This window comes from Aristolochia californica, unplaced genomic scaffold (assembly GCF_029961685.1).
Source record: "Aristolochia californica isolate CCGP_79_NKW_82.1479 unplaced genomic scaffold, dmAriCali1.0.hap1 SCAF_11, whole genome shotgun sequence".
Taxonomy (NCBI): domain Eukaryota; kingdom Viridiplantae; phylum Streptophyta; class Magnoliopsida; order Piperales; family Aristolochiaceae; genus Aristolochia; species Aristolochia californica.
The window spans coordinates 5,346,326-5,373,922 of record NW_027181782.1 but is presented as its reverse complement, the minus strand read 5'-3'; the positions used below and the strand labels follow the sequence as shown (position 1 = coordinate 5,373,922).

The following is a 27,597-nucleotide window of genomic DNA, read 5'->3' as shown; positions in this document are numbered from 1 at the left end:
GTAAAAGGCCTAGTGCAAGTTCTGGGTTCTTTCCTTAGGGCGATAGGTCGAGTATCATATTGTGGTCCAAAAGGAATAGGAAAATATGGATTTACCTCGATGGGATCCAAAAACTCCGCTGGTGTGGTGTCGGCCAATGCTTTAGGGGGTTGAATAGTGTCCACAGCACGGGGCACAACAGAGTGAGGAGAGGCTTGTACAGAGGAGTGACCTAGAGGGGCATTTTCTGAGTAGTATGAAGAGTCTTAGAAAAATGTCACATCCCTAAACACAAGTCACCTTTGGAGAATAGCATTGTAGCAAACATAACCCTTTTGTGTGCAAGAGTATCCTAAGAAAATACACTTGACAGATTTCAGGTCAAGTTTACTATGCGGTGGTGAGGTAACATGAACAAAGCATGTACACCCGAAGACTTTCAAGGGAAGCGAAAAAGGATCACCATATGGAAACAATAATGAATATGAGGATTTATGACTAAGAATGGAAGAGAGTAGCCTATTTATAAGAAAACAGGGAGTATGGCATGTGGCCAATAAAAGTATGTACTTTCATGTATATAATAAGTCGTGAGCTACCTCTAAAAGATTATAGTTCTTCCGTTATGTTACATCATTTTGTTGAGAGGTGTAGACACAAGACGTCTGATGGATAATACCATTTTCTTGACAAAAGGAGTCAATGTCACTAGAGATATATTCTTTGGCGTTATCAAACCGAAGTACTTTTATTTTCTGACCAAATTGAGCGACCACCATAGCATGAATGGATTTAAAGATTGATGAAATTTCATATCGCTCTTGAAAAAGAAATATCCATGTGGTATGAGTACAATCAATAATGAAGGTAATAAAGTACTTAACTCGGGAAATGCTTGAGACACTTAAGGGTCCCCATACATCTGTGTGAATCAACGAAAAAGGAGCAATACCTTTAAGTTTAGGCCGAGGAGAATATGTGGTCCTCTGGTGTTTGCTCAGTTGACACATTTCACAATTTAAAATTGACATATTTTCGAATGTAGGAAAAAGAAGATGAAGAGATTGTGCAGATTGATGTCCCAACCGATTGTGTCATAGACTCGCCTCGGTGTGCTTGGTTGAAACGACATTTATTCGAGGCATGTCTACGTAGTAGAGCCCCCTTTGTTCACAGCCTTCACCAATCACCTACTTCGTTGTAAGATCCTGAAACACACAAGAAGTGGGTGAAAAGGTGATGGAGCAATTAAAATGTTGAGTAAGCTGACTAACAGATAAAAGGTTTAAGGGAAAGATAGGAACAAAAGGGATATATGTGAGCGGAAGTGATAGTGTAACAGAGGTGGATCCTTTCCCAAGAACTTTAGTCTGGGATCCATCAGCTATGGTAATAAATTTATCCGAAAGACAAGGAGAGACATAATGGAGTAGACCTTTGTTACCTGTGAGATTCTCGAAGGCCCCTTAGTCAATTATCCAAGATGAAGAGGATGAACTGGCAGAGAGCATACCTGAAGCGGTGGTGGCAGCAACAGTGGAGAAGGAACTTGGAGGAGAGACCGTCAGAGTTTTTATTTTTTGGAATAAGTCATACTCATCATCGGTAAAGGTCTTCTTTTCTGTTGGTTGAGCAGACTTGTCTTCCTTTGTACCACTAGTTGAGGCTTGATTAATCATGGCCCATTCTGGCTTGTCATGGATTTTACAACACTGATCGATGGTGTGGCTATATCTCCCACAATTGATGCATTCCTTGCCTTTTGTTCTGGAGGAACCAATCATTCCACCTCTTCCTCGACCTCCTCTATAATTTCTTCTATGGCCAGTTGATGTGCCCCTATTACCAGAGTATATAGCTGATGATACTTCAATAGGAGCAACGGAAGAAGAGTCTGAAATGCGGAGTAATGTGGCACATACATCCTCAAAAGGAATAGCAGAGGAACTAAGGGGTTGAGTTTTAGTAACCTCGAGATACGACTTAAAATTCACGAGACAATATCTTGGATAGATACATCAGTAGAGTTAGATTGAGCTAGTTTCCATACTTGAAGAAGACCTCTATATCTAACCAAGTACTCATGTATATTTTCTCCTAGTTTGATATTAAACATACTTTAGAGATTAACATATGCTCTTTATAAGTTGTCGAAGGTGTTGTATTATCATCACGATCACTCTCTCCAACAAAGACCTAATTTCTCTGTCTCATGTCAAACTCCCAAGTTTGATTGATATCCGATATGATGTCCACTCAATTAAACTGGACCTGATTTTACTAGTGCTGCTAGACTCCCATGCTTGTGCTGCCAATTAGGTATATGTGATTCACACACCAAACCAGATGAACCAACTTGTGGCTCAAGGCCTAACTCAGATCACTCTTATTAATTAAACACATAAGACATCTTTAATTAAACCCAGAACTAATATATCTTTAATCAACTAAACTTAAGATATCACTTTGTCAATAGATTTTATTTTCTTAATTTACTCAAAGAGGTTTAAAATTATAAAGTTACCCTGTTTATTTAGTAATTAATAAGCACTTACAAAAATAACTTTATTTTAATCTATTTTATTAATAAACTATATGCAAGTAAGATGGTAAACCCTTGCACAATAATTTTTTGCTCCACATTTGGTGTTAAAAGTAATCAGATTAAAATGTGGGTCTTAATTATATTTTCTCTTTGAAGAACATTATCAGATCATTAAAGAAATTGAACATTTCCGGCACAAAGGCTATCAAATAGTTCACAATTATCAAGGCACATTTCTCATATATCAGTCCAAGAATGCATTCATCACCCACAAATATTCCAATAAAATTCCTGTCCATGCTACCCTTGCAACATATCCTTGTTAAATTCTTAACAAATTTGTCAATGAAGGTATGAGTATTCAAACTTTACAGTCTATAATCCACAAGAGCAATATACATTTGAATCAGTTAAAGCAGATAAACAGAAACTATTGGTATTTTAAATATTTTTAATGGCAGTTTCACTTTGTACAAAAATCAGATTGCACTACTTAGAAGTACAATTGAGGAATGTACAGAGCATTGGGGTTACAGGGCTTGGTTCATCTCCTCAGATCCCTGACAATATACATTTAAACTTCTTGGGCATTCTCCTACCTAGAGTGGTCAGTCTTATCTCCTGTACACCTCTTCATCTCTCATATGTTATGTTACTAGAAATTTTCACTCTATCAGTTTCACTTGCCAGGCATTCTTTCTTATCCGAGTTGAAGAATGAGCAACTCTGAAATGCATCAAGACTACTTGCTATCAAGCGGTTCAACCCACTAAGACTTACAGAATCTCCAAGAATCAGTTCCGGCCCTTGATAACGAGAGCAAACATCCAGGTCTAATGGTCCTAGAGAATCTGGCTGCAGTGTTATGCATAAATATTAGAAGACAAATCCTAAAAACTCAAAAATAAACTACCACTATGAAATTCTAAAAGGTAAGAGAGCTAGTAGATCTCTCAATATGAGCTCCACGAATAACTAACTAGAGTGAATCTTGAAACAACCAAGAAAACCTCATCAAAAGTCATTTTCAGAGCAAGACATCCACATACCCAGAACATATCTGTCGAAGATTGACCCCTTTGAGAATCATCATGGTCCTGTCCAGATGAAATAGAACCGCCCACAGGATTCCTTTCACAGGCAAGATCATTAGTACTTCCAATTGCACCAAGATCCTATAATAAAATAAATTAGTATTCACATTGTGAGAAAACCTTCAGAAGAAGAAAAAAGTTGGGAGTATAGTTAAAAATTATGGGAAAACAGCAATTAGAAATGGTACTAAACCTCAACTAAGCCATGATGTCCAACGGGATAATCATGAGAGATATTCCTATTCAAAGAAGCACCTGGTGTTGAACTAGAAACATCTCGATTGAAAGGAGAAAGCTTTTGAAAAGAAAATGCATCACGCGTTTCTTCACCATCCCATATGGACACATGGTTTTGGAGTTCTTTGGAACCAGAAGAAATATGGGCAGCAATTGCAGCATCAAATGAATCACAGCTAAATGGAATTGACTGCAGACATGGAGCAGGAGGTTCACTATAGTTGGCATCTGCAGCTCTAGATGCTTCCGATAATAAATCACCAACAGTAATGTTAGTCAGACTGTCAGCCCATTCCCCTGCTGACAAGATGATGCCATCACTTGCTCTCACTGTTTCCTGCAAAAGAGAGGTAGACCCACTTCATTATTAAATATCTGATAAAATTGCATTAGACTGATGGCACAGGTAGCATTCTGTGCAAATGTGCACGATGATCTCAGAATACACGAGTCAGAACTGAACATCCACCCCATGGATAAGTGTCTAGACATTGATCTTTAAATTGAATAGGTGAAATAACAGTGAAAAAAATGATATATTGAGGATGTATAAGGCTCTACAAGGCATAAGATTTAAAAAAGCAGTCTTAGATGATAGACACGAAGAGACTGATACACATACCCCATCTTCCCAGTGATTCTTCATAACTCCAGAGCTTTCTTTCAGACACAAGGAATGACTTATGCAGCCAGAGGACACAGGATTATTGCATTCCTGATCCACTGGAAATGCCTTACTCAATTTATGCTTTGAAGAAGAGGTAGAAAAAGTTCCTTCAGCAGTTGAGGCAGGCTGGCTCTTATTGGATTCTGCAAGTTGGTTGGAATCAACACCCAGGTGTGATCCATCAGGAACTGAGACTTCTATATGTCCTTCTTGACTGCACTTAGATTTCAGGTTGTTACCAGTAGATAGAGATTGTGGCACAGATGCTGGAAGAGACACTGCCTTCACCTCCAGATGGGGGAACCAGCCGTACCTTAAAGACAATTATGTCAGCTTTGCTAAGATCCTTAAAAAAGTAGCCTTTCATTCTGAGATATCCATATGAGTATGCACACAAGAAAATAGCCTCAATAACTTCCTGAAGTTCTGAAATAGAAGAGGCCCAATTTATAACATGTTAGTATGTCCTAAAACATTTCAGTGTCCATCATATGGTCCTTACCAGGGTAACCAGACCTCTCAGATCGGTTCCCAATTCCGGGTCGGAAACCCTGGTCATTACAGAAAGGAGTAGTCGTCTACAATCTAGACCAGCAAAAGCATACGACTGCATTGGGTTTCTCCCGGTAAAAAAGCATATTTGAGAACACAAAAATACAAAGAAAGGGTACAAGCACGGATGATTGAGTAATCCCAAGTTTACTTGATCAATAAATGCTTAAAACATAGAGTTAAACTAGATAACAGATAAAATAAATACCTTAGACGGAAAACAGAGGGGCATCCAATGGCTGCATATACATCTGCAGCAGTAGAAACTGTGTCCTTTGAAGTCCATCTTTTAAAACTGGAGAGAGCCTCCTGCCGACTATAAGGGAAAATCATTAATTCCCCTGATAATATTATACTTGAATGGCCCCATTTACGATTCAGGTGTTCTAACACTGAACACATCTTTTTCCGAGCACTTAATGTCAGCTCAAGGTGTGGATTGTGTTCATCCTGCAATCCATGAGAGATAAAGTGTCAGAACCTTCACAATCCTGATTTATATAATTCCTGGTTGTTAATCTTCTTACCTTTTCCAGAGCTAACCGAGTAACTTCGTTCACTGGAAACAACTGAAGCTTGAGTTTCACAGGAAGCTGTCCATTAATTTCAGGAATATTTTGTAAACACCCACGCTGAGATGTTGGCGACAAAAGATCTGTATCATTTGTTAAAACATTAGTATCAAATATTTTTCTAAAACAAATATTACAAATAGGTCTCATGTAAGTCGCATACTCTTGGATGGAGACAGATTGTGAGGCAACTCCACCTCATTCCCTGCTTGACTTTGGTCATGACAACCTCTATTTACACTACCAGTCGTCTGCTCCAAGTGCTCAGCAGCATAAGCAACCAAGCTAACTCCATAAGTAACAGCTTTCTCCTCCATTTTGTCACAAGCAGGTGACATGTTACCTAGACATCCAAAAAATAGCACATACAAAGTTAATCATCAACTTAATGCAAAAACGGACTTAAATGACATTACAAATTTCGTCATCATTCAAGTAGAAAAAATAGCACTTAAATGACATTAAGAAGATTTCATTATCATTCAAAAAGAACATATGACACATTCTCAACAAGCTTCATAATTTTCTTCCTGGGAATGCACGGCCTCCACTACCAACTTGTAAACATCTTTCTAGGTCTCGAAGTAAGTTCTTTCTATCTATTTCCTTCAAGCTACATCTCCATAATATGTACTCTTTGGTTTGTGAGGGATGTTCAAGACTGCAGTCACGAAGAGCTACAATTATCCTACAAGCCTTACGACTGCAAGTCATTTTTCTAGTTAAAAGTCCAAAATAGTCCTGTAAATCAAAGTCTTACTTTTTACCCAGCCAATTTTACTATAATGGCAAGAGTGAAGATAAGCTCATTTGGTCTGCAGATTCCTCAGGTATTCTTTCAAGTTACCTCCTCTTATCTTGTTCTTACAAAAACGGCAACAACATATTCAAAGGTCCCTGTCATTGCTTGGAAATTTATTGGGCCACCAAAGGTTAAGGCTTTTGTGTGAAAGGTGCTCAAAGGCAAGCTGCCAACATGCGACTAAGAGGTTTCCATCCGCCTTTAATGAATTGTCATTTTTGTGATGAAGAAGAGGAATCTATTGCTCAAATTCTTCAGAATGCTCTTCTGTCCATGAGATTTGGTATTCCTACATTAGGATATTTGGCCTTCTCTTTGCTTTCCAGAGAAAATTAATAAATGGCTTGCTGAAATTTCATCTTTTATCCACTCCCTTCTTGGGGTAATACGCTTTGGAAGATCTTTGGAGGAGCAGTTATACGAAGCTTGTGGCAAGAAAGAAATAAAAGTCTTTTCAAATTGGATTGATTCAGTTGGTGCTGTTATTCAGAAATCAGTTCACATGGTGCTCACATGGTGCTCAATTAATAATTTCCTTTATGGATTATATGGGAGCTTCTTTAGAAAAATGTCACTTTAAGCTTTTCTTACAGTAATTCAGATCAGCACAAAAGTTTGGACTCCCCAACAGTTGCTTGCTTCAAACTCAATTTTGGCAGTAGTTCAAGGAAATCTTAGACCCAGGGATGTTGGAGGTGTCAGAAGAGCTCATAGGGGTTGTACCTTATTATCCTTTTCAGGACCAGTTGGGGTGGTAGATCCCATGGAAGCAGAAGTTTGGTTGGTTCTTCAAGGACTTATTCTTTATTGCAAATGCTGCACCAGCCATTTGTCATTGAGGGAGTTTCTGCTGTAATGGTCTCATGGAGAAACCCCTTAGGGAATCCCCCATAAAGATTTGATTGAGATGTCCTGGAAATAGCAGACCTAACCAATGCCTTTAATTGGCTTCTGACTAAGAAAGCCTTCTCTTCCTTTTTGGGAACCCCTATTCGTGAAAACTGGAGAAATATGGCTATGATGCATTTTGGGACAAAGATCCCGGTGTTGCAAGAATGGATTTCTCCTGCTCCTGGTCACCTTAAGTTAAATTTTGACGGCTCATCTCATGGTAATCTAGGGATTTCGGTTTTCGAAGGAGTCATTTCAGACCATTCCGGCAATCAGCTCTTCTCTTATGCCGGCCCTTTGGGCATATCTGACTCTACGTTTGCTGAGTCACATGGCCACCTCTCCGGTCTTGTGTCTTCAGGGACAATTGCAGTAGGCCTCTTCATATCGAAGGTGACTCAAAAGTGGCTATCGATTGGTGTGAGAATCCTTCTCCTCCCCCATGGCGGCATTGGAATACCTTTCGGGAAATTTTAGAGATTATCTCAATTGTTTCTTGTATTTGGACTCACATTCCAAGATCCGCTAATTCAGTAGCAGATGTGTTTGCTAGGCAGGGAGCTAACCTACAATCGTTGGTTTTAAGGGATATGCTCCCCCAAAATTTTGTAAAATTTTGTTCTCTCATTTTATCAATACATCTTTATCAAAAAAAAAAAAATGTGTTTTGTTAGACACTCTTTGGCAGATTCACTCACTAAAGAAGAGATCTTACATCAACAACAAGTTATAAAATTGAGTCATAATATGGACTGACTATAATTTCTTTCATTTATTTTCATTTTCCATTGTACTAACCATGTAGGGCTACATGCCCATGTTTCTTTTAATGAATTTTACATTGTTCAAACAACAGTTAACTTTAGAAAATTAGAGCAGTAAGCTTTAGGACTCCTATTTATTTTCTGTTTCCAATGTCTTACTACTCCTTTTTGTATACTGAAAAATTTTCCCAATGAATAGTTATTTTGAAGCTGGTTAGCTGGTAACCCAAAAATTAGTTTAATAAGAGTTCTTTTAATGTCCCACTTCTTTATTTCATATCTCATCTTCTCTTTGTGTCTGCATTTCTTTCACTTTCACTTACAATTAGATCATAATATACAAGTTTAAGACTCACCTGTTCTTCGTCGTTGCCGGACATTTTTCAGAGTAGGGTCACTTCTGTTACAAGAAGAGGTTGTGCTAACATTGTGTTTTAAAGAAGAAGTGGCTTTTGCAGAAACCACTTTTTGAACATTGTGGCCATCAACAATGAGTACTTTCATCAAACGAGCATCATTTCCATGTGCCTTACTAAGAAGAGATATGGTTGCCGTTGAAGGTGATGGATGGCAACATTCTCCATGTGACCGTCTCCGTCTACTCTTTTTCCGATCTTTTAAAAGTTGATGCTCCTTCATGGCAAGACAAAAATCAAAATATATTTCCAGAGAAGAAACACAAGTCACTAAATATAAATGGAGGAAACAAAATATAATGCGTGGAAAGGAATTTTATTTGAAAGTGGTGAGAAAGATGCACAATATAAGTTGTGGAAGAAATTCAGAATAAGAATTATACAGAAGAAAACTGACCAAAGCCTCCACAAATACTTTGAACCTTCGAGGCTTCAAATGGAGCTTTGAGGCAGTGCAGCTATATTTTTCTAATAAAGACCACCTGCCATAGCAAATAGAGCAAAAAGGTTCCTCAAATTTCTTTTCTTTTTGAAGATGAAGACGAAGGTAAAATTTTATTCCACCAAAAGCAGTGAACAAAAGAAATAACTAAGAAAAAGCAGAACTTTGATTCTTCTTTTACAGCAGATAGGAAATTAGGGGAGACCAGTAATATAAATGGGCAGGCAGTTACCATGCCAACAGAGATTTTGCTCAATGATACAAAACAAAAACATCTAAAGAACTACGATAGAGAAACCTGGTTGACTTGGTGAAAAATATTGATATGTTAATATCATTAACGACATGGATGAAGGTACAATAACCAGGGTGGGCATCACAGATTCCAAAGATGTTTTGCTCAGTAAAAACTCTGAGACATATATCTAAGGTGATATATCATGTACCACCGTAATAAGAGAGCATGTCATCTAGCACTCTGAAAGTTCAAAATGTCTCACCCAGTATGTGAGATGTCTCGGCCAGACACCCACACCTGGTCATAACTAATCTGAAAACACAGGTGCTGCCAGTCCTTAGATATTATAACAATGATTAAGCCCCCACAGTTTTGCAGTTATCATGGATGAGTTTACTGCATATAATCAAGAGACAGCCCCATGGAGCACTTGGCCTCAAAACTAATTTCTATTAGATAAAACAATCAAAGACTAGATACATTAGCTGTAGTTTTACTAGGCAATCTGAGAATTTTTTTCCACCATGCATATTGAGGGCAAGCTTTACCAAAACAAATGCTTTGAGATACCTGGGCTCAAATCTACAAGAGACAAGAGAATGAAAATGTAGCATAAAAAATATATGCTGGAAGTAGAAGAGAAGATTTCCATCACGGATGTCATGAATAGGTGGATGTTGAACATGAAGGAAAATTACAGAAAGACACTGTTCAACTAATCCTGCTTTATGGAGCAGTACAGCAGTGGAGAAGCAACATTCATAAAGAACGAGGGTGACACACAAATGAGTGTTGGGACCAATTTTCCACACAAAAAAAATATATATATATAATACTAAAAATAAAATAAGAGAAAACATTTTGATATCATAACAAAAAGAAGAATAACAGAGAACCATTTGAGATGGTGCACCACCTACAAAGGTTTAATTCTGTTGCTTGATACACAAAAAAAATAGTAAATTTGACATGGAAGGCACTGATGAGGAAGACCTAAAGAATGCCAACTTAGCAACTTAGACAAAAATAAATGAGTATAACATGTTGCCGAACCCACATAGCTGCCTCAGGCTTTCATGACAGTGAGAATTCTTAAAACATCTGATATTTGACATTATCAAAGTACCACCTACCAAGTAAAAAATTGATAGGGAACCGATCAACAATTGGACGTTAGCTTAACATGACCTACCAAATAAAAAGTGATAAAGTCAACTCCAAAATGTCAAATTATGAGATGGGCTGTTTTCATGTGGAGAAAAAAGTAGAGTTCAGAGTTTCTGGCCCCTACTACAGGTGCAAAACAGCAGAATTTACAGTAAAATGTCAAAAATTACATGCAAATTTTCCAATAGAATTATACCTCCTTGATGCATACATAAAGATTCATAAGCTGAAGTCACAACATCATATATAAGGCTTCAACCTCTCTACCATTATTACCTTAACTTACAACAACAAATTTTTTTCTTACAGAACCAATTTTTTGGCCTTTCTCAGGATGAACATTTGCATTAGCAAACCAAAACTTCCAAAAAAACAGACAAGTAAAAATGGATTTCTCAAAGGAGAGCACAGTCCACTCAGAAGTTCAGGGAAAAGACAAAATTTAAAAACCTAAGTCAGACATAAAGTAAGCAATAGAAAACAAAAAATGAATACTCGAAGCCATAAAAACACAGAAAGAAGACTAAAACATTTGCCTCAAACAATTAGACAGAAATCTACTTAGAAATATAGGACTGGCAAATCAGGAATCTTTACAACCCAGAGCTGTTAGCACTAGTATCTTTACAACCCATGAAGCTGTTAGCACTAGTTACCAGCGAAGCATCGCGGCAATAGTATCTTTAGAGTTTTTGGCATCAAGACAAAATCCAGGACCAAGCAGCTTGTTCATACGCCTTATCAGGCGATAGTAGTAATGTCGGACCTGCAGTTAAAATCCTTTTTAAGAACATGCACGACTACGGACTAGAAAGTAAAATAACAGAGGCTTTAAATAATAACCAAAAGGATTCTACCAGTAGACAGACAAGACTACAGACAATACATACACCACATGCATTAACATTTATGATGGAAATAACTGATCTCATATAGTGTCATAGCTAAGTCCCAATAGACAAATTTTTCATCAGAATCAGAAAAAGATTTCATTAAAAAAAAAGATAGGAGAAATAGTACAAAGAAAACTAACAACTACATATATAATAACAACAAAGAAGTTGGAGAAATGCAGAACACAACACATTAGTATCACAAACTTTAAAAAGATTAGCATATGATGCAGAGTAGGCCTTTGGGTCAATGCCTACATGGGAGAGTTTCTAATATGAGGTCTTGGGTTCAACTTTCACTAGAGCATAGGGTCAAAATTCAAAATAATAAAGATTAACAAGTCACAGAAGAAGATTGACATAATGCACACAGAAGGTAAAACTGACCTGCCGTGCTAAAAAAATGCCATTCTTTCATGGCAAAAAAAGAAGATTTCAACAAGGAGAAGAAAATCCTGAAGCACCAAGAGGGAACCAAGGATACAAGAAAGAGGAAAATACCAAAAATTAGAAAAGCTCCTTTTCTACATGCATCAATTAAAAAAAAAATAAGTTGGTGTGTGCGACGAGACAGTCCAGCATGTTCTCTTACATTGTGATTTTTCTTGGCAAGTCCGGATAAAGATCTTTCAGAAGATTGGACGCTACATCAGAACCTCTTTGGCACCTATGAGATGGTTATGGGGATCCACCTTCCTAGGTTGGGTAAGCTAATTCTCTTGGCATGCCTTGCACATGTCCCATGGTGCCTATGGCTTGAGCGAAATAACTGGAGATTCAACTCCAAGGTTAACACCCCCAATAATACGGCTTCTCATGCAGTGGGCCTTATCTCAAGTTGGTTACATACTAGGAAGGAGTTTGCCTCTCTATCGGGTGTTTCCCTTTGGGAAAATTGGGTTTTGATCGCGCATATGGTAGGTCCCTACAAGAATCCGGTTATGGCCACCTGGGATCCTCCCCCTTGCGACTACATCAAACTCAATTTTGATGGCAGTGCTTTAGGCTGTCCTGGGCCGGCTGGTGGTGTTTTCAGAGACAGCGGTGGAGACCCTATTCTATCCTATGTTGGGCCGGTGGGCACTGCTGATTCAAATACTGTTGAAGTGAGTGCTCTTCTATTCGGCCTCTACATCTTCAAAGAGCGTCTCCATGGCAAGCTGCTTATCGAAGGAGACTCAAAGATTGTCATCAGCTGGTGTTCAAAAGATAGCTCCCCCCCCCCCCCCCCTTGGCACCACTGGCCAATCACTGATTGTATTGCTGACATTGTATCATCATCCATTCATTGTAATTGGAACCTCATTCCTAGATCAGCCAATTCTTTTGCTGATAAATTGGCAAAATTCGTAACCTCCCAGCAATCTCTCATTGTTTGGGAAGGCTTCCCCCCTTGTAATCTACTCGTTTGAGCTCTCTCCTAATAAAATTCAGCATCATTTCAAAAACAAAAATAAATAAGTTGTCACAACAAGTTGCTGTGAGAAGCCTCCAGTTCTAACCAATGAATCAGCAATATGGTTTGCACTCTGTGGAAGGTCAGTCCAGGAAATGGTCAACAATTAAAACAAGTCCCTCTAGCTCATTGTAGCTGTGAAGGAACCAAAGATGGAGAAGATTTTCCTCTGACACCCAGCTAAAGAAAAAAAGTAAGCACACTGATCCCATGCCAAACACAAAGACCAAAAGGACAACAATACCCCAGAAGGACATCCCTCCACTGTTATGGATGGAATTTCAGCCTTGTAAGCCCCTGATTGACCTGGGACTATCTTCAAAAGAGAGCCTCAGTTGTTCCTCTTGAGGAGGGAGACCAAGGATGGAGAGTTCCCACCAGATAATCAGATAACACCATCACTCACTGTCAATCTTCACAAGTCATAGAGGCAGATAGCTAAGATTTGGAAACCTAGTACTGTTAAAATACCAGTTCATGGGTATTTCAGTCATTTTCCATATTATGTTTTATCCTAGCCTATGTCTGTTAGATAGATAATGTTTTTATATTCCTGTGGATCAAGTTTCATTCAAATAAGAGGTATATTTTAGGAGATATGAGAGTTTTTGTATCTAGGTGCACTTCTGTCATTTATGTAATTATAACTTTAACCCTGAAAAAAAAGGAGGAACCTCGTGCCTTTCTGGCATGAACTTCAGCACAGCCAAGGCTGCTTGCTGTCCTCTCTTTTTCCTCTCTTCTTTCACTCATTTTCTCCCTCAAATCTCTTTATTTTCATGGTATCAGAGCAGTAACATCAGTGTTGAGCAGATTTCTTCCAGTTTTTTGGCTCCTTTCTCAATCTTGGGCAACTCCATTGAAGGTTCTTCACAAAAATTTGGACTGGTAGGGTAAAAATTTCACCTTTTCCCTTTCTCTGCCTGCCATAACCTATTGGCTAGTGGCAACTACTCTTAATTGAATGACTATTGGGATTTGAAGTCATTCAATGTTCTCTACTTGAAGCGCTCCTTCATTTTCGCCTATGTCATCCCCAAGCCTGCGGCATCTACCCAAAAGCCTGCATCATCATAATTTCATGCAATTGGATAATTTTTTAATCAATTTGTGATCTTAATTGCTGAATATGAGTACTTTGGATTGCTAATTGGATACATTGCTTTTGTTTTGCCCTAATTGAGTTGATTGTGGGGCTCACTTGCCTACGCAAGAAAAATTAAATTGGGGAAAGTGATTTTATTTGGTTATTGATGCCATATTGGGTTGAATTGTGATTTTTTTATGAAATTGAATTGTTGAATCTAGCACACAAGTTGTTGTCCGAAGGACAACTGAGAACTTAGATGGAAAACACTCTCAGCCTATTCAAATAACCACAATCCAGTTGAATGGATCAAACTATATGAATTGGTCAAGGTCTGTTTCATTCTTTCTCTATCTGTGGTCATGGTAGAAACGATAGAAGGGATTGGAAATGCATTCAGTGTAGTGGGTCAAACCATGTTTCTGATAAATGTTAGGATAAATTTGGTAAACCTACCTGGGCCAATTCCATGGTCACATCCATTTCTTTTTTGACACTTTTCACTATTAAATAGTGTCCATAAATCTCATGATAAGTTCCTGAGGATTCATATTGAACTTCTATAGGAAATTCTCTTGAGGCAATGACACGTTGATCTAGTCGCCACCGGAGCCACAAAGGACTCTCTAAATTGATTCATTTCTGACGATAAGCTCCAAGAGCATCATCAAAACTACAACAATAAGGTTCCCTCCCTTTCATATACTTATATTATTATCACCAACTATTTTATTTTGATAGTGTCCATGATTCCATGGATTATACCTATTTGCACAAATACCTCGACAATTCCAATTGTTAATATATAGTCCCATAACCATATGCATATCCTGCATTGGTATAGAAATGAGCAAGAGATTCATATGAGCAAACATAAGTAAATGAGCCTCCGCTTGAGCTTCCAAAGATAAAGGTACATGAACAGCCATTTGATGCCCATCAAAGTCTGCATTGAATCCCCTTACGAACTACTCTCCCTGCAAAATATCTTGGTCTCCCTCTCTTTCATGGGCGTATTTCACAGAGTTTATGGAACCCGGTGATTGAAAAAATTGAAGCTCGGTTAGCAACTTGGAAGGGGCGGCTCCTCAGCAAAGCAGGTAGACTGATCCTCCTCAAGTCATGTATTGTTGGGATCCCAAACTATGTGTTGTCCTTTATGCCTTGCCCGTCTTCGGTATGCAAAACCATGGATAAATTGAAAAGAAGATTCCTTTGGAGAGGTTCGAGTGATTCCTTTAAATATCACCTGGTTAGATGGGATGAAGTATGTTTGCCTAAGAAATTAGGTGGACTAGGGATTCGTAAATCAAAAGAAATGAACAAAGCTTTGCTCCTCAAGTGGATATGGAAGTTCAACACAAATTCCTCAAACCTCTGGAAGGATATGGTTTGTACCAAGTTGGGCTGGAATTCCTCATGGTGGAAGTCTAGGGGAAATCAGAGAGGGCTATCCTCAATATGGAGATCTCTTTATTTGCTTCTTCAGGATTTCTCCTCAGCCTGTAGATTCTTTGTGGGCAGTGGAAGGTCTCTTAAATTCTGGGACGATTGGTGGACAGGGCAGGAACCATTGAGAAATTCTTTTAGAAGCCTCTTCCTTTTTTCCACTCAAAGGGAGATAACAGTGGCAAATGCTTTCGAAGGGGGTGATTTGAGCCTCCACCCCCGAAGGGGTCTTTCTGATACAGAGGCTATGGAAGCAAGTTCTTTAATGGATTCTTTGAATCATGTCAGGATGAGGCCTTCTAATGTAGACAAACTAATATGGTGGCCAAACAAAAGCAGTAAATTCTCAGTTTCATCTACATATCGACACATTAATGGTTGGGACTCAACGCAGAACGAGCTAGATATTTGCTTTGTTTGGCGCCTCTGTGCCCCTCTAAAGGTAAAATTCTTCATGTGGAGTGTTTGCCAAAAATAAGATCCTTACGGCGGATGTGCTTCGAAGAAGGGGTCACCCCTCTGTAGACTTACTATGTCCTTTTTGCAACATTGAAGCAGAATCCGCCAGGCATACCCTGCTATTGTGTCAGTTCTCTTGGAAGGTGTGGACCTCTGTCTTGTGCAAATTGGGTTTGCAAATATGTATATCTGCCGATCTGATCTGTTTTAGCAAGTCAATCTCTGGCTATCCCCTTCCTGGGCTCGGTAAAATGATGCTCTCAGCATGTGCCAATTTTGTGCCTTGGGGGCTTTGGAACGAACGTAATAGGAGGTGGTTCGAGGCTAAATTTGAATCTGAGGCAAGAGTAGCGGAAAAAGTGACGGGTCAAATTTCCACATGGCTCCTAACGAAGAAGTCTTTTTGCTCTTTCAAGGGCACCTCCATTCGTGAAAACTGGAGCAACCTGGCAAGGATGCATTTGGTGACCAAGGTTCAAGTTATGAAGGAGTGGGCTCCCACGGAAGTTGGATACTTAAAATTGAATTTTGATGGCTCTTCTTTTGGCAATCCGAGGATCGCAGGTTTCGGAGGAAGGATTTCGGACCCATCTAACAATCAGTGTATTTCTTATGCGAGTCCATTAGGTATCTCCGATTCAACGTCTACAGAGCTACATGGTCTTCTCAATGGGCTCCGGGTGTTCAAAGATAAATGCAGTGACCCAATTCACATAGAAGGGGACTCCAAGGTAGTCATTGGTTGGTGTCGAGGCACTTCTTTTCCGCCATGGAGGCATTGGGAAATCTTCCAGGAGATTTTAGAGATTACCTCATTATTTTCTTGTATTTGGTCTCACATTCCGAGATCTGCAAATTCGGCAATAGATGTGCTTGCCAAACAGGGAACATCCATTCAACATCTTGTTATTAGGGATCTGCTCCCTCTTCCTTTGTAAATTTTCGCCTTTTAATGCAATACATCTTTATCAAAAAAAAAAAAATGTTGTGGATTAAAACACGAATTAAAAATGCATGGAAAAGCTCTTTTGCTATTTCTCGAGGCAATCCACGCTGATGTATCAAAAGCTAAGGGCCCACAAAAATAACGAAACGACCAGAATAATCGACTCGCTTACCAAGTAAATTCTTGCAACATCACCCCTATTTACCTTCAATTACATCTGAAAACAACTTGTAAACTTTATTATGACCATCCCTCAATGGTCCACGGATCCCATTATCAAGAAATGTATCCACGATTTCTTGTAGCAATTTTTCCTGACACATTATGAGTTCCCATGGTGTGGATCTACTTGTTGTGAATGGATCAGTAAGAGTATTGTTCTGATAGACAACTCTTCAATAGAGTTCATCAATATCCGAACTCATTAGTTTACCCCCATCTATCTGAATAATGGGTCTCAACTCAAGAGGAAGAACTGGTAATAAGCACAAAACAATCCACTCTGGATCCCTGTTTTTCAGATGAAATGCTTAGGTAATTCTATGAGTCTAAACAAACAATCCTTTCTTCTTCCATTTTTTTTTTAATCTTCTCACTCATTCCCGATGGAACCTTCTTCCCCTAATTCCTTCCATTCTGCCAACGAATGATCTGTAATAATTCTCAAATCCAGATCTGCTAATTGTTCCCTGATAGCACTCGCTCCTGTAGAGATTTATCAATTTCAAAATGTATCGAAGCCTTGGGTAGTAAAAACAAAGTAGGATGCTGTATTTTCGGGATTAGGTATCATATTCCAATGAACCTTGTAATGATAAAAAAAAGTGGGTTTTTTAGCAACAGGCCTAGCAAAAGAAAATTTGGGATAGGTTCCTATGAATTCCCCCCTTAAAAATCAGACATGAAGGTTTCCTCTCATCCGGCTAAAGTAGTTACATCAAATAAAGAAAGGGGTTCTTTGCAGCATTGCTTTCATTTTCTATTCTTTTTCTACGCTTGAAACAAAAGCAGATGTTTGTCATCCATATAACTTTCTTCGCCTCTTTACTCCTCAACATCTTTGCAAAAGCTTCTATGAAGTGTCTGAGCCAGAATACAAAAAGAGGAACATGCATATGAGGCCTTCAAGGGATGGAAACTTTACCTTTGAAGTTATCAACGTAGTCTACGACATCTACGTAGAAATGTTTCGCTGAGTCATGCAGGAAGAAGAAGAGTGGGAGTTCGGGAGGAACTAGTCATCATGTTCAACATAGAGATGCTGATCGAACATCCCAGCGATTCCAGTCACTCAGTCCCTCACCCATGAGTCTCAACTATCTAAAATTGATTCGATTTTTTACTTCTTTGTATTTTTGTGTTTTATACAATCAATGGGAATATGTGCTCCCCTTCACATCAGCAGCTTTCAGTAGGATCCAAGCTGACTTCTTCCATTACCTCCTGACCAAGTGAATTTCACCCAAGCTCTCCCCACCAGAGAAACGAGGGCTGATAATTTTACCCATTTGCTACCTTACCCACACCACCTGGTCTACAATGTGGCAAATCCCAACAACCTCTTACCAGCTTCTCCTCCCTTGTATATGAAGGTCGCCTCCCACTATTATGGCTTCTTTCATCTAAGGAGAGAGAAAGAGGGAGATGAGAAAGGGAGGAGATGAATAGGGAAGAGAGGCTACAAACAGAAAGAGATAATTTTTGGAAACTCCGACTTTACTAAAACCTTAAACCTTTTTTATTAGTAAAATTATTCCAGATTTAGCCAGTAGTTTCTAAAAACTTTATTAACCACACAAACATATAACCAAGAAGTGGCAAGCCTTCACAACAGCAATTGTTTGCATGATTTGCCAGAGGTAAATTTGCAGATCACAAAAAACAAAAAGTCTGGCTCAGTGTTGCACATAACCTTTCAGTGCAAGATACTTACCTTTTCCACCACAAAGAAACCTGAACAACCGTCTCCCGGCATAGGCAGAATAAGTCCCACAGGCCTGACAACCCAACTAACAAACTAAGGCGACCTATAACCCTTTTCACATCTCATTTCATGATCGAGTTTTAGAAGCTTCATCAAAAATTTTCCATGCGGCAGTATCAATCATGTCACACAAACAGACAACCACATAGGACTACCCTTAATTAATATTCCTTTCATGAATAATCTAAAGGTGATATATTGTTCCCTCAATCATTTGCTAATTGCTGCATAAGTAAATCGCCAATGATTACACATGTTACGAGTTTACCTGATCCTTGTTTTTGGTCTGAACACGATATGTTATCTTGTCAAAATCCTGTTAGCAAAAGGCAAACTAGACATTAATTAAAATCCACTGCCAGTAGAGATCAATATTAGATATACAATTAGATTGGGAAATGCCTTGCCAACTAGTCGTAACGCATTGAAAAAATTTTCCTCCTCTTGCCGAGTCCAAGCAGCCCACTGTCTTGTTTGCTTTTTTACTGCATCAGAATCTTGGTATCATGACAAATTCAATGCCATAAAAGTTGCATTTACAGAATTTCTCTTTGATAAAAACCATTCCCTTTTTTAAAACAAGGTACAATATCCTTTTCATTCTTCGCATATAAGTTATTTTATTGAAAGAACCATGATGCTGACAATTGGCATTAGTTTCCCACCAACACGAACTAGAAATACGTAGAAGCTAAAAAGAAGCCAACCATACCTGGATTCTGGATAATGACAGCCTTAGGACAGGGTGATGCTGCACCAAGATCTGCATTCTTTTTTAGTACATTTCCTGAGGTATGAGCCTCAGGTTCAACCCCAATATGTGGCTCGGTGTGCATCTTGAAAATGTCAAAATAGGCCTATTTCTGCATGTCTACCAACTCCATCAAGTAAGATTTTGCAGATAAATAACTTCAAGATCTACAATGGGAAGATGTCTGCAGGTTGGAAGCTTCATGAGACAAAAGAAAGATATAATTCACATAGAAATGTAAGGCAATCAGTGGTGCAACTCAAAGTTCAGTGTTCTGGATTTCATAACTAAACTTATAGAGAGATGACCTAGAAAATGACAGAATCCACTCACATTATGTACATGAGTTCACTTGTTAACATCCATTTATTCTTCAATTCAATGGATGGAGGCATTTCATTCTACCACTAAATAAAAAAAGTATGCAAACATGTAGAAGGCAAGAACCAGGCAACCTTCCCTCATATAATCGAAGGATCATAAGAACTCCAGTCCCACATAACATGTTAAACAAATAAACAGCTAATATGACCTTTTTATTTGAGGGAGGAAGCAGAGGATAAAAAAAATTCTAAAAGAAATAAAGAAAGATAAGAAAAAGTTGATGATACACCACAAAATATGCAATTTCAGGCTTCAGAGAAAGATGACAGCACAAAATAAGAAAAGAACCAGTCAATGAACCAGCTCCCCTATGATATGTCACCATATAAATTCCAAAATGGGAAAGTCGAAACCACATACATAATATCATGATATTTTCTTCTTGACCATAACCAATACAGCTTCAGGAATGCAGCATTTTATAGTTCTTTTTTAAAAAGTAATAAAGTTCAATAATAACAAAGGGATCAAGAAATTGCACTTTCTAATAGAATTCAATTCTTTTTATATAATTAAGCTAGGAGAGTCAAATTTTAAAAGTTTTGAGGTGAGGTGACTTGGGCTCCAAGCAAAAAGAGGGGGCTGCCAGCCTAAGGATATTTTGGACAATTCTCTTAACAAAAGTTTAAAAAGTTCAAGTAAAAAAAGGAGTCTTAAGTGAAAAGGTCATGTTTAGGGTGTGTGTCTTACTTTCCTATTAGGATTCCTAGTTTCCAATTTGAAGTAATCTCTAAAGTTAGAGTCTTATTTTTTTTTTTTTATTTTAAATGATGTATATATTAACAGAGAGAGAACAATACAGAGGTCAAGGAAGCCAAACTCTAACAACAAGAATCTAAAGTTAAGAGTCTTAGTCAAAGTTATTTACTAAAGTTTTAGTTAAAGTAGGAGTTTCCTATTTGATGTAGTTGAAAAGTTATAAATAGAAGAAGCTTGGCTAGGGTAAAGGGAGAAGCATAAGCCTTTATGGTTTTCCTCCTTGTTCCCCTCTTGCCTCTCTCTCCCTACTCATGCCCTATCTCTTCCCTCTCTTTCCTCTTCTCTCCTCACGAGCCTATCTTCCTTCTCTTCTCTTATCTTCTCACGAACCCTTCTCTCTCACTGTTTCTCTCTCTTCTTCTTTTCTTCTTTCTCTCTTCTTCAACCCTCTTAACCTCCTTTCACTCTTACCTTGCACTTGGCTGAAAGATAGGACCTCTCCAAAGTAGGGTTCTATCAAAGTCATATCAAAGCCCTTTTTCTAATCATGGCGATCACAATAAGCATGGACAAAGAGATAGAAGATGTTGTTGGCCCTAGCAAAGAGAATCTGGCTATAATTAGTGCTCAACTTGAAATGACATCAACTTGGGGAGAGCAAATATCAACTACAGAGTAAAGCTCTCTTATTTAAGAACCTGTGTTGAAAACCTCACTTTGGATGGATTCATGCAAGGAAGAAAAATTCTCGAGACCTTCCCCCTCTCATCAGCCTCCTGACAAAGAAGCTTCATCCAAATCAGTCCTTGTTGTTAAGTTGTGGAACCTAATCAACGCATTTCCGCTGAGTCAGTACGCAGATTGACCTTTGTGGTAAAGTCGTCGTGGGGGTTAGAAGGGGGACGGGGAGCCCCCGAAAGGTCCACGATATATTGATTGTTGTTTCATTAAGGGCAGTTTGGGGATTTCACTCTTGTATTACAGTTGCCCTAGTTTTCTCTTTATATTTGGGGCGCCACTATTAGGGTTTATTATCGGAGAAGGATCTTGTGTAGTTGCCCGAGAGAGGTTAGAGAAAAACACCTGTAAGTGTGTGCGATTTCTCTTGTAAATTATTTCATCTTCATTGTGGATTACTGTAGCGGCGAAAGACAGGACGTAGTCTCACCTTAAGGCGAACCTGTATAAATCTTGTTGTATTTTTGGGCTTGCTTTTTTCTTCTTCCGATACCCAACTTAACATTATTATTGCTCATGTTAGTTTGGAATTAGGGCATCTAATTCCTAACAGTTGCAATAGTCTTTTCTTCTTCTCTCCCACCACTCTTGTTGCCCATGCCAATCATCCCCAACTCCCCTGCTCACCAGAATCTTTCTTTGAATGGTAACCCCACTCAACCTCCTCGGCCCACTTTCCCACCAAGCCAAGCTTCTCTCTCAGTCTCTCACCCAACTCCCCGTATTTTTCATCCACCTCAGCCACTCTTTCTCCTTCCCAACCGAATCACTCCTTCCAATACACCCATGAAGTGTCCCTCCACCCTACCACCACAACAACCCAGGCAAAACCATGTATCACTTGCGTACCCATGCAAACCCTACCTCTATCACTCAAACACACCTAACACTCATTATCAACCTACCTCCAAAGTCAACCCAAACTTGACTCACTTCACAACCCTAACCCACCCCAACAACTCAAACTTTCACTCGTACCACCAACTAAACCCTAATCCTAGGCACCACCAGTGTACCACCTATCCTCACACTCAACACAATCACCCTCCATTGATCAATCTCTCTCACCTTTTAATTCCCTACAACCAGATCTTCTCAAAAAATAAAAAATACAAATTAAACGGATAGCTAGGCTTGATTTCCCAAAGTACAAAGCAAATGATGACCCAACTGATTAGGCCTACATGGCTGAGCAATTCTTAGTTTTCCATGCAACTAAGGAAGACCAAAAGGTGCTACTAGCATCCTTGCACTTGGAAGTGGATGCTCAAAGATAGTTCTAGTGGCACAACAAGGCCAACTCTTTCCTCTCTTGGCAAGTGTTTGTGCAAGCCCTTTGTGTTCGTTTTGGACCAACTTAGTATTAAGACTCCGACTCTCTTCTAGCCACTCAAGTAGACAAGCTCGGTTAAGGTATATCAAGCTGAGTTTGAAAGAATTTTCAAATAGAGTTCAATGGCCGGAACACATCCATGTTGGAAATTTTATTGGAGGACTTAAACCTGAGTTGGCAACCAAAGTGAGACTATTCACCTAAAAACTCTTATTGATGCAATTTATCATGCTAGAGTTCAGGAATTGTCACTCTTACGGTCTCTACCTAGAGGACTTTCTTTCCAACCATTCCAGTCCCCTACTCCAACAACAGCCAACAAAGTTGCCTTAACCGAGGAGAGTTTCCCCCTATTCACGAAACTCTCTCTTGAAGAGATGGTTAAGAGACGAAGCAAGGGTGTATGTTTCATTGTAACGAGAAATTTGTTCCAAGTCCCATATGCAAAAGACATTAGATGTATCTTCTTAAGGAGGAGAAGGAATCGACACCTCAAACCGTTGTTACACAAGAAGACTCCTTATAAGCGTTTCCCAGTGTTCAACCTTAAGTACAAGTTTGGTCTTTCAAGGGGTGGAATGATAGAATTCAGTTTTTTTTTTTAAATTAAGCAAGGAAATTCAAATTTAGAAAGTTTTGAGGTGACATGGCTCCAAGCAAAAAGGGGGGAGTAGGAGGCAACCTAGAGGTATTTTGGAAATTCTCCTGACAAAAGTCAAAAAAGCAGTCTTAATTGAAAAAGTCATGTTTAGGGCGTGAGTTTTAGTTTCCTATTTGATGTAATCTCTAAAATTAGAATCTTAGTCAAAGTTGTTTACTAAAGTTTAGTTAAAGTAAGAGTTTCCTATTTGATGTAATTGAAAAGTTATAAATAGAAAAAACTTGGCTAGGGCGAGGGCAAAATCCTAAGCCGTTATTTTTTTACCTCTGTGTTCCCCTCTTCCCTCTCTGTACTCGTGCCCTATCTCTTCTCTCTCTTCCCTCTTCTCTTTTCTCCTCACGAGCCAATCTCTTCCTTCTTTTCGTCTTTGTTCTTCTTTACTTCTCTTCTTTTCTCTTCACCTGTTGATCTACCCTTCTCTATTATTCCAACCCTCTTAATCTCCCTCTTTGATTCTTCCCTTACACTTGATTGGAAAGATAGGAGCTTTTCACGGAGAGTTCTATCAAAGGGCTACCTAGTCCAGAGTGGGAGCTATTGTAGAGTGGGCCAACTGGGCCAACCTAATACAGGATAGGTTTAAGGGTCTACCTTTCTACATTTCATCAACTTTGGAGCTTTTGAAGTATTGGCTAGGTACCTAATACAGTTCAATAATGGCAAAGGACAAAAAATTGCAGCAATTTCTCAAGAAATAGACTACATGCCGTTTACTTCGGAGAGAAACCAATCTATTTTGCAACCAAGATACATTATATGCATAAGCATTCTGCCCTTGTCTCAGTTTGGTTGCTCACCAAGTTGAAAATAGAGACAGAAAAAGAATCGGAAATAGATACATTATATAGATAAGCATTCTGCCCTTGTCTTGGTTTGGTTGCTCACCAAGTTGTAAAAAGAGATGAAAAAAAATTAATACATCCTACGAAGGACACAACCAAAACTATCACTGCTGCCAAAGGTAGCATATATGACCTCCATTTATGTGGCGGCAGTAGATCTTGGTCTTTTTACTAAATGTTCTGTTGTATGAAATCCTACTAATTTTTTTTTATGATGGTGCTGGTGAATGGTGAAGAATTTCAGCTCTAGACCACATTCTTTCCTAAAAATATAATTGAAGATGTGAAGTTCTGACATAAGTTCTCCAGATAACCATCAGCATTGATTCAAAACTAGGCTTTAATATTGCACAGCAACATTGAATCAATTGCTTGAGATTCCAACTACATTGATGACTCCAGATGGAGGAATTTCAGTCTTGTTTAAAGACATTTTGCCCGCTTCAGTTCGCATAATTAACAAATCAATAACCTTGATCAGCAGTAAACAAGATGATAAGAAACTGAATTGGACCACAAATCTAGATTCATAGAGGCATATATGTTTCCTAACTTGATAAAAACTCAATGAATCAGCAAAATACAATAAATGATGTAGAAAACTCAAAAAACCTAAGAGTTACATTTCCAAACTACATAGTGCAAAAAACGCAATTGTCAATGAGCCACAATGAGAAGCTTCGGCAGCACATCATGAAAACGAAGATCTGAGAGTTAGAAAAATGAACTAGTTATGAATCTTAACTCTAGTTTCAACTTCAACGACAGACAAACCTCCAAAGAAAAAACCAGCAAAATTCATGTCGTAAGCCAATGGATTTTGGAATTACAGCAATGGTGGCCATCCAAGTAAAGAAAAAACAAGCAGAAACACAGATAGTAACCAAAAAAGATCCTATAAAACAAACATCCCAGGAGTCGGTCTTCAATTCGAATGAACAGCATTAAGAATTACAGGTCATCAGATTAAATAATAATAGGTTCTTACTCTCGACAGCTCAAGTAAAGAATCATACGTTAATCGACAATTGATCTTCAACATAAAATCCACAAACTAAAATGGTCACCAACCATAAGAATCTACAAAAAATAACCCTGAAGGAACAGCACTCAAAAGAGATCCCAACAGAAACGAATAAAAGAAATATCGAGACACAATAAAGACGATAACCTCTTAGACGCCGTCAAACATAATCGAAATATTGAACAAAAAAAATAACAATAACCACTATCATTTAGTTCAGTTAACAAAATGGAAATGTAAGCAAAAAAGTAAGGAGTAATTACCGACCTGCAAAGAGAATAGATCTGTAGATAACAATTTTAGAAGATAGCGGCCCTAAACAGTGAAATTTGAGATGAGAAGGTAAAACAGGGAAATTTGAAATTTTTTAGGGAAAAATAACACCTACGGATGAGAAAATCGAAAAGAAAATTCTTTACAGGAGAACCAAAGAGCTTACACGTGCCAGATATTGCCGTGCTTCTTGCATGTGGGCGATCTGGCCCAATGTGTAGTAAGCGTCAAGAAAAGAAAGTGCATCAATGTAGATTACTAGTTTTTCAAATAAAAAATAATTTACAGATTCCAACTCACGAAAAGACAAAAATAGCTTTGCAATTTCTCAATTTTTTTCTCTCTCTTTGTTTTCTATATTTTTACACCTACAATTGCCTCTCTCTCTTTCTCATCCAACTCTCTTTTTCTATTGTCCTCTTTGACACCAAGTCATCTTCTAAACAATGTGTTTTCTATATTTCTTGAGAAAGTGATGGAAATATTTTTAAAGCAATATTAGGTTTTAGAATCGCATGTCATTCAAACTAAGTTTTGTTGGTCAAGAACTGAATTCTTATAGTTTTGATGGTAACAAATTACTTAAAATTAACAATGTTCAAAAGAATTTTTAAACAACCAATTTGAAGTTAAAAAGACATCAATGACATCAACATTCGGAAAAAAAAAAAAAAAATCTCGTCCATAGAAACTATGAGAAAAAAGATTGTTTGGACTATAAAGAATATTCAGGTTAAAAGCATAATGTATTACATTGACTTAGTTGTTTTTGTTCTCTTGCATTATTCATAAGAAGCCATGAGGGTATTCTTGTAATTTATAATTAAACATAATATAAATTCATGAAGAAAGAGCTTGACCCCATTCATGATCTAAGGGGAAGCTCCTCAAATTCTCTTTATCTTCTTGACTTCTCTCTTCCAACCTCAAGCCCTAGCTTCTTCTCCTTCTACCCTTTACACCTTAAAAATATAAAACCATAAAAACTAATATGGCATTAGAATAGGGATTCTAGGGTTTCAATTTGAAGTTCCTTAGATTTTTCATACAATTTTCAAAGAGCCAAGGTTTCCACAATTTGAGTTTTTTTGTTGAGAAATCTCTTAAAGTATATAAATATTTATAATCCATGTATTTTTAGCATATCTCCCTGAGTTCCTGTTAAATTCTAGGGTTTAACCCTTAGGAACTAGGTTTGAGAAAAAGAAAAAGAGAGAAGAAGAAGGAAGGAAGGAAGAGAAAAGAAGATGAAGATAAGAGAGCTTGTGTGAGAGGCATGAGTTGGAGTGGAGAATTAGGGTTTAGAAAAGAGCTCAGATGAGCTTCCTTCCCCTCACAATGTTACTTAAATAGGTGGGGCTTGAATGCCCTAGTACATAAGCAAATAGAATAGTAACCGTCAACTTATAAATAATTACAACTTATATCATTCACTTTCTTAATTATATGATATGCCACTTTAATGTCTCCAACACTCCCCCTCAAGTTGGTGAAAAAACATCAAATATTTCTAGCTTGGTGCATATATCTATGAGTGACTTCGCAGTAATCACTTTTGTGAAGATGTTTGCTAATTGATTTATCGAAGGTATATACTACATAGACATTAACTCGTCTTAGAGTTTTTCTTGAATGAAGTAACAATATATCTCAATATGTTTGGCCCTTTCATGAAATACTGGACTGTTTGCAATATAGATAGTTGATTGGTTATCCCAATGAAATTGCATCGGCTCGGTTATTCGGAAGCCCAGTTCAGTCATGAATGACCTCGGCCATCACAACTCACTCACTGGTAGTGCCATTGCCCGATATTCAACTTCAAAACTCAATCTTGCGACCATATTATGTTTCTTGCTCCTCCAAATGACTAGATTTCCTCCAACAGTCGTGCAATAATCAGAGGTAGACTTTCTATCATCGGGAGACCCGCCCCAATTTGCATCAACAAAGCCTTCAATTTCGGTGTGTCCATGACATTTGTATAACTATCCTTGTTCTAGAATCTTCTTTTAAGTATCAAAAGATTCTTTCCAATGCTTTCCAATGCGATTGTTGGGGTTGATGCATATATTGATTGATAACTCTAATTGGATATGATATATCTAGTCTCATGATTATGAGATAGATTAGCTTCCCATGTAACTGCTGAAACCAACCAACATCAACACCACTCTCAATTCCACCACACAACTTAACATTAAATTCCATAGGAGTATCAACTAGCTTACATCCACCATATCAGTTTCCTT

General features: G+C 38.2%; 1 protein-coding gene across 7 annotated transcripts; it reads right to left on the bottom strand.

Moving 5' to 3' along the window:
- Positions 1 to 2,800: 2,800 nt before the first annotated feature.
- Positions 2,801 to 25,411, bottom strand: LOC137944285 (TSL-kinase interacting protein 1-like). 7 transcript variants are annotated; one of them, XM_068789927.1, is made up of 14 exons: positions 19,353 to 25,236; positions 19,043 to 19,125; positions 18,909 to 18,956; positions 11,023 to 11,132; positions 8,917 to 9,001; positions 8,460 to 8,736; positions 5,810 to 5,989; positions 5,602 to 5,729; positions 5,283 to 5,524; positions 4,762 to 4,835; positions 4,478 to 4,665; positions 3,812 to 4,192; positions 3,574 to 3,699; positions 2,801 to 3,379 (listed from the first exon to the last, which is right to left on the bottom strand). In XM_068789927.1, exons 1-14 carry the CDS (start codon positions 19,474 to 19,476, stop codon positions 3,158 to 3,160), a joined length of 2,268 nt encoding a protein of 755 aa, XP_068646028.1. In that variant the 5' UTR covers positions 19,477 to 25,236; the 3' UTR covers positions 2,801 to 3,157. The 7 variants fall into 7 exon arrangements, with proteins under 7 accessions (XP_068646028.1, XP_068646024.1, XP_068646027.1 ...); XM_068789923.1 differs by adding an exon at positions 25,340 to 25,411 and having other exon boundaries at positions 2,802 to 3,379; positions 4,478 to 4,835; positions 19,353 to 19,575; XM_068789926.1 differs by adding an exon at positions 25,340 to 25,391 and having other exon boundaries at positions 2,802 to 3,379; positions 4,478 to 4,835; positions 19,353 to 19,503.
- Between the last annotated feature and the right edge of the window lie 2,186 nt (positions 25,412 to 27,597).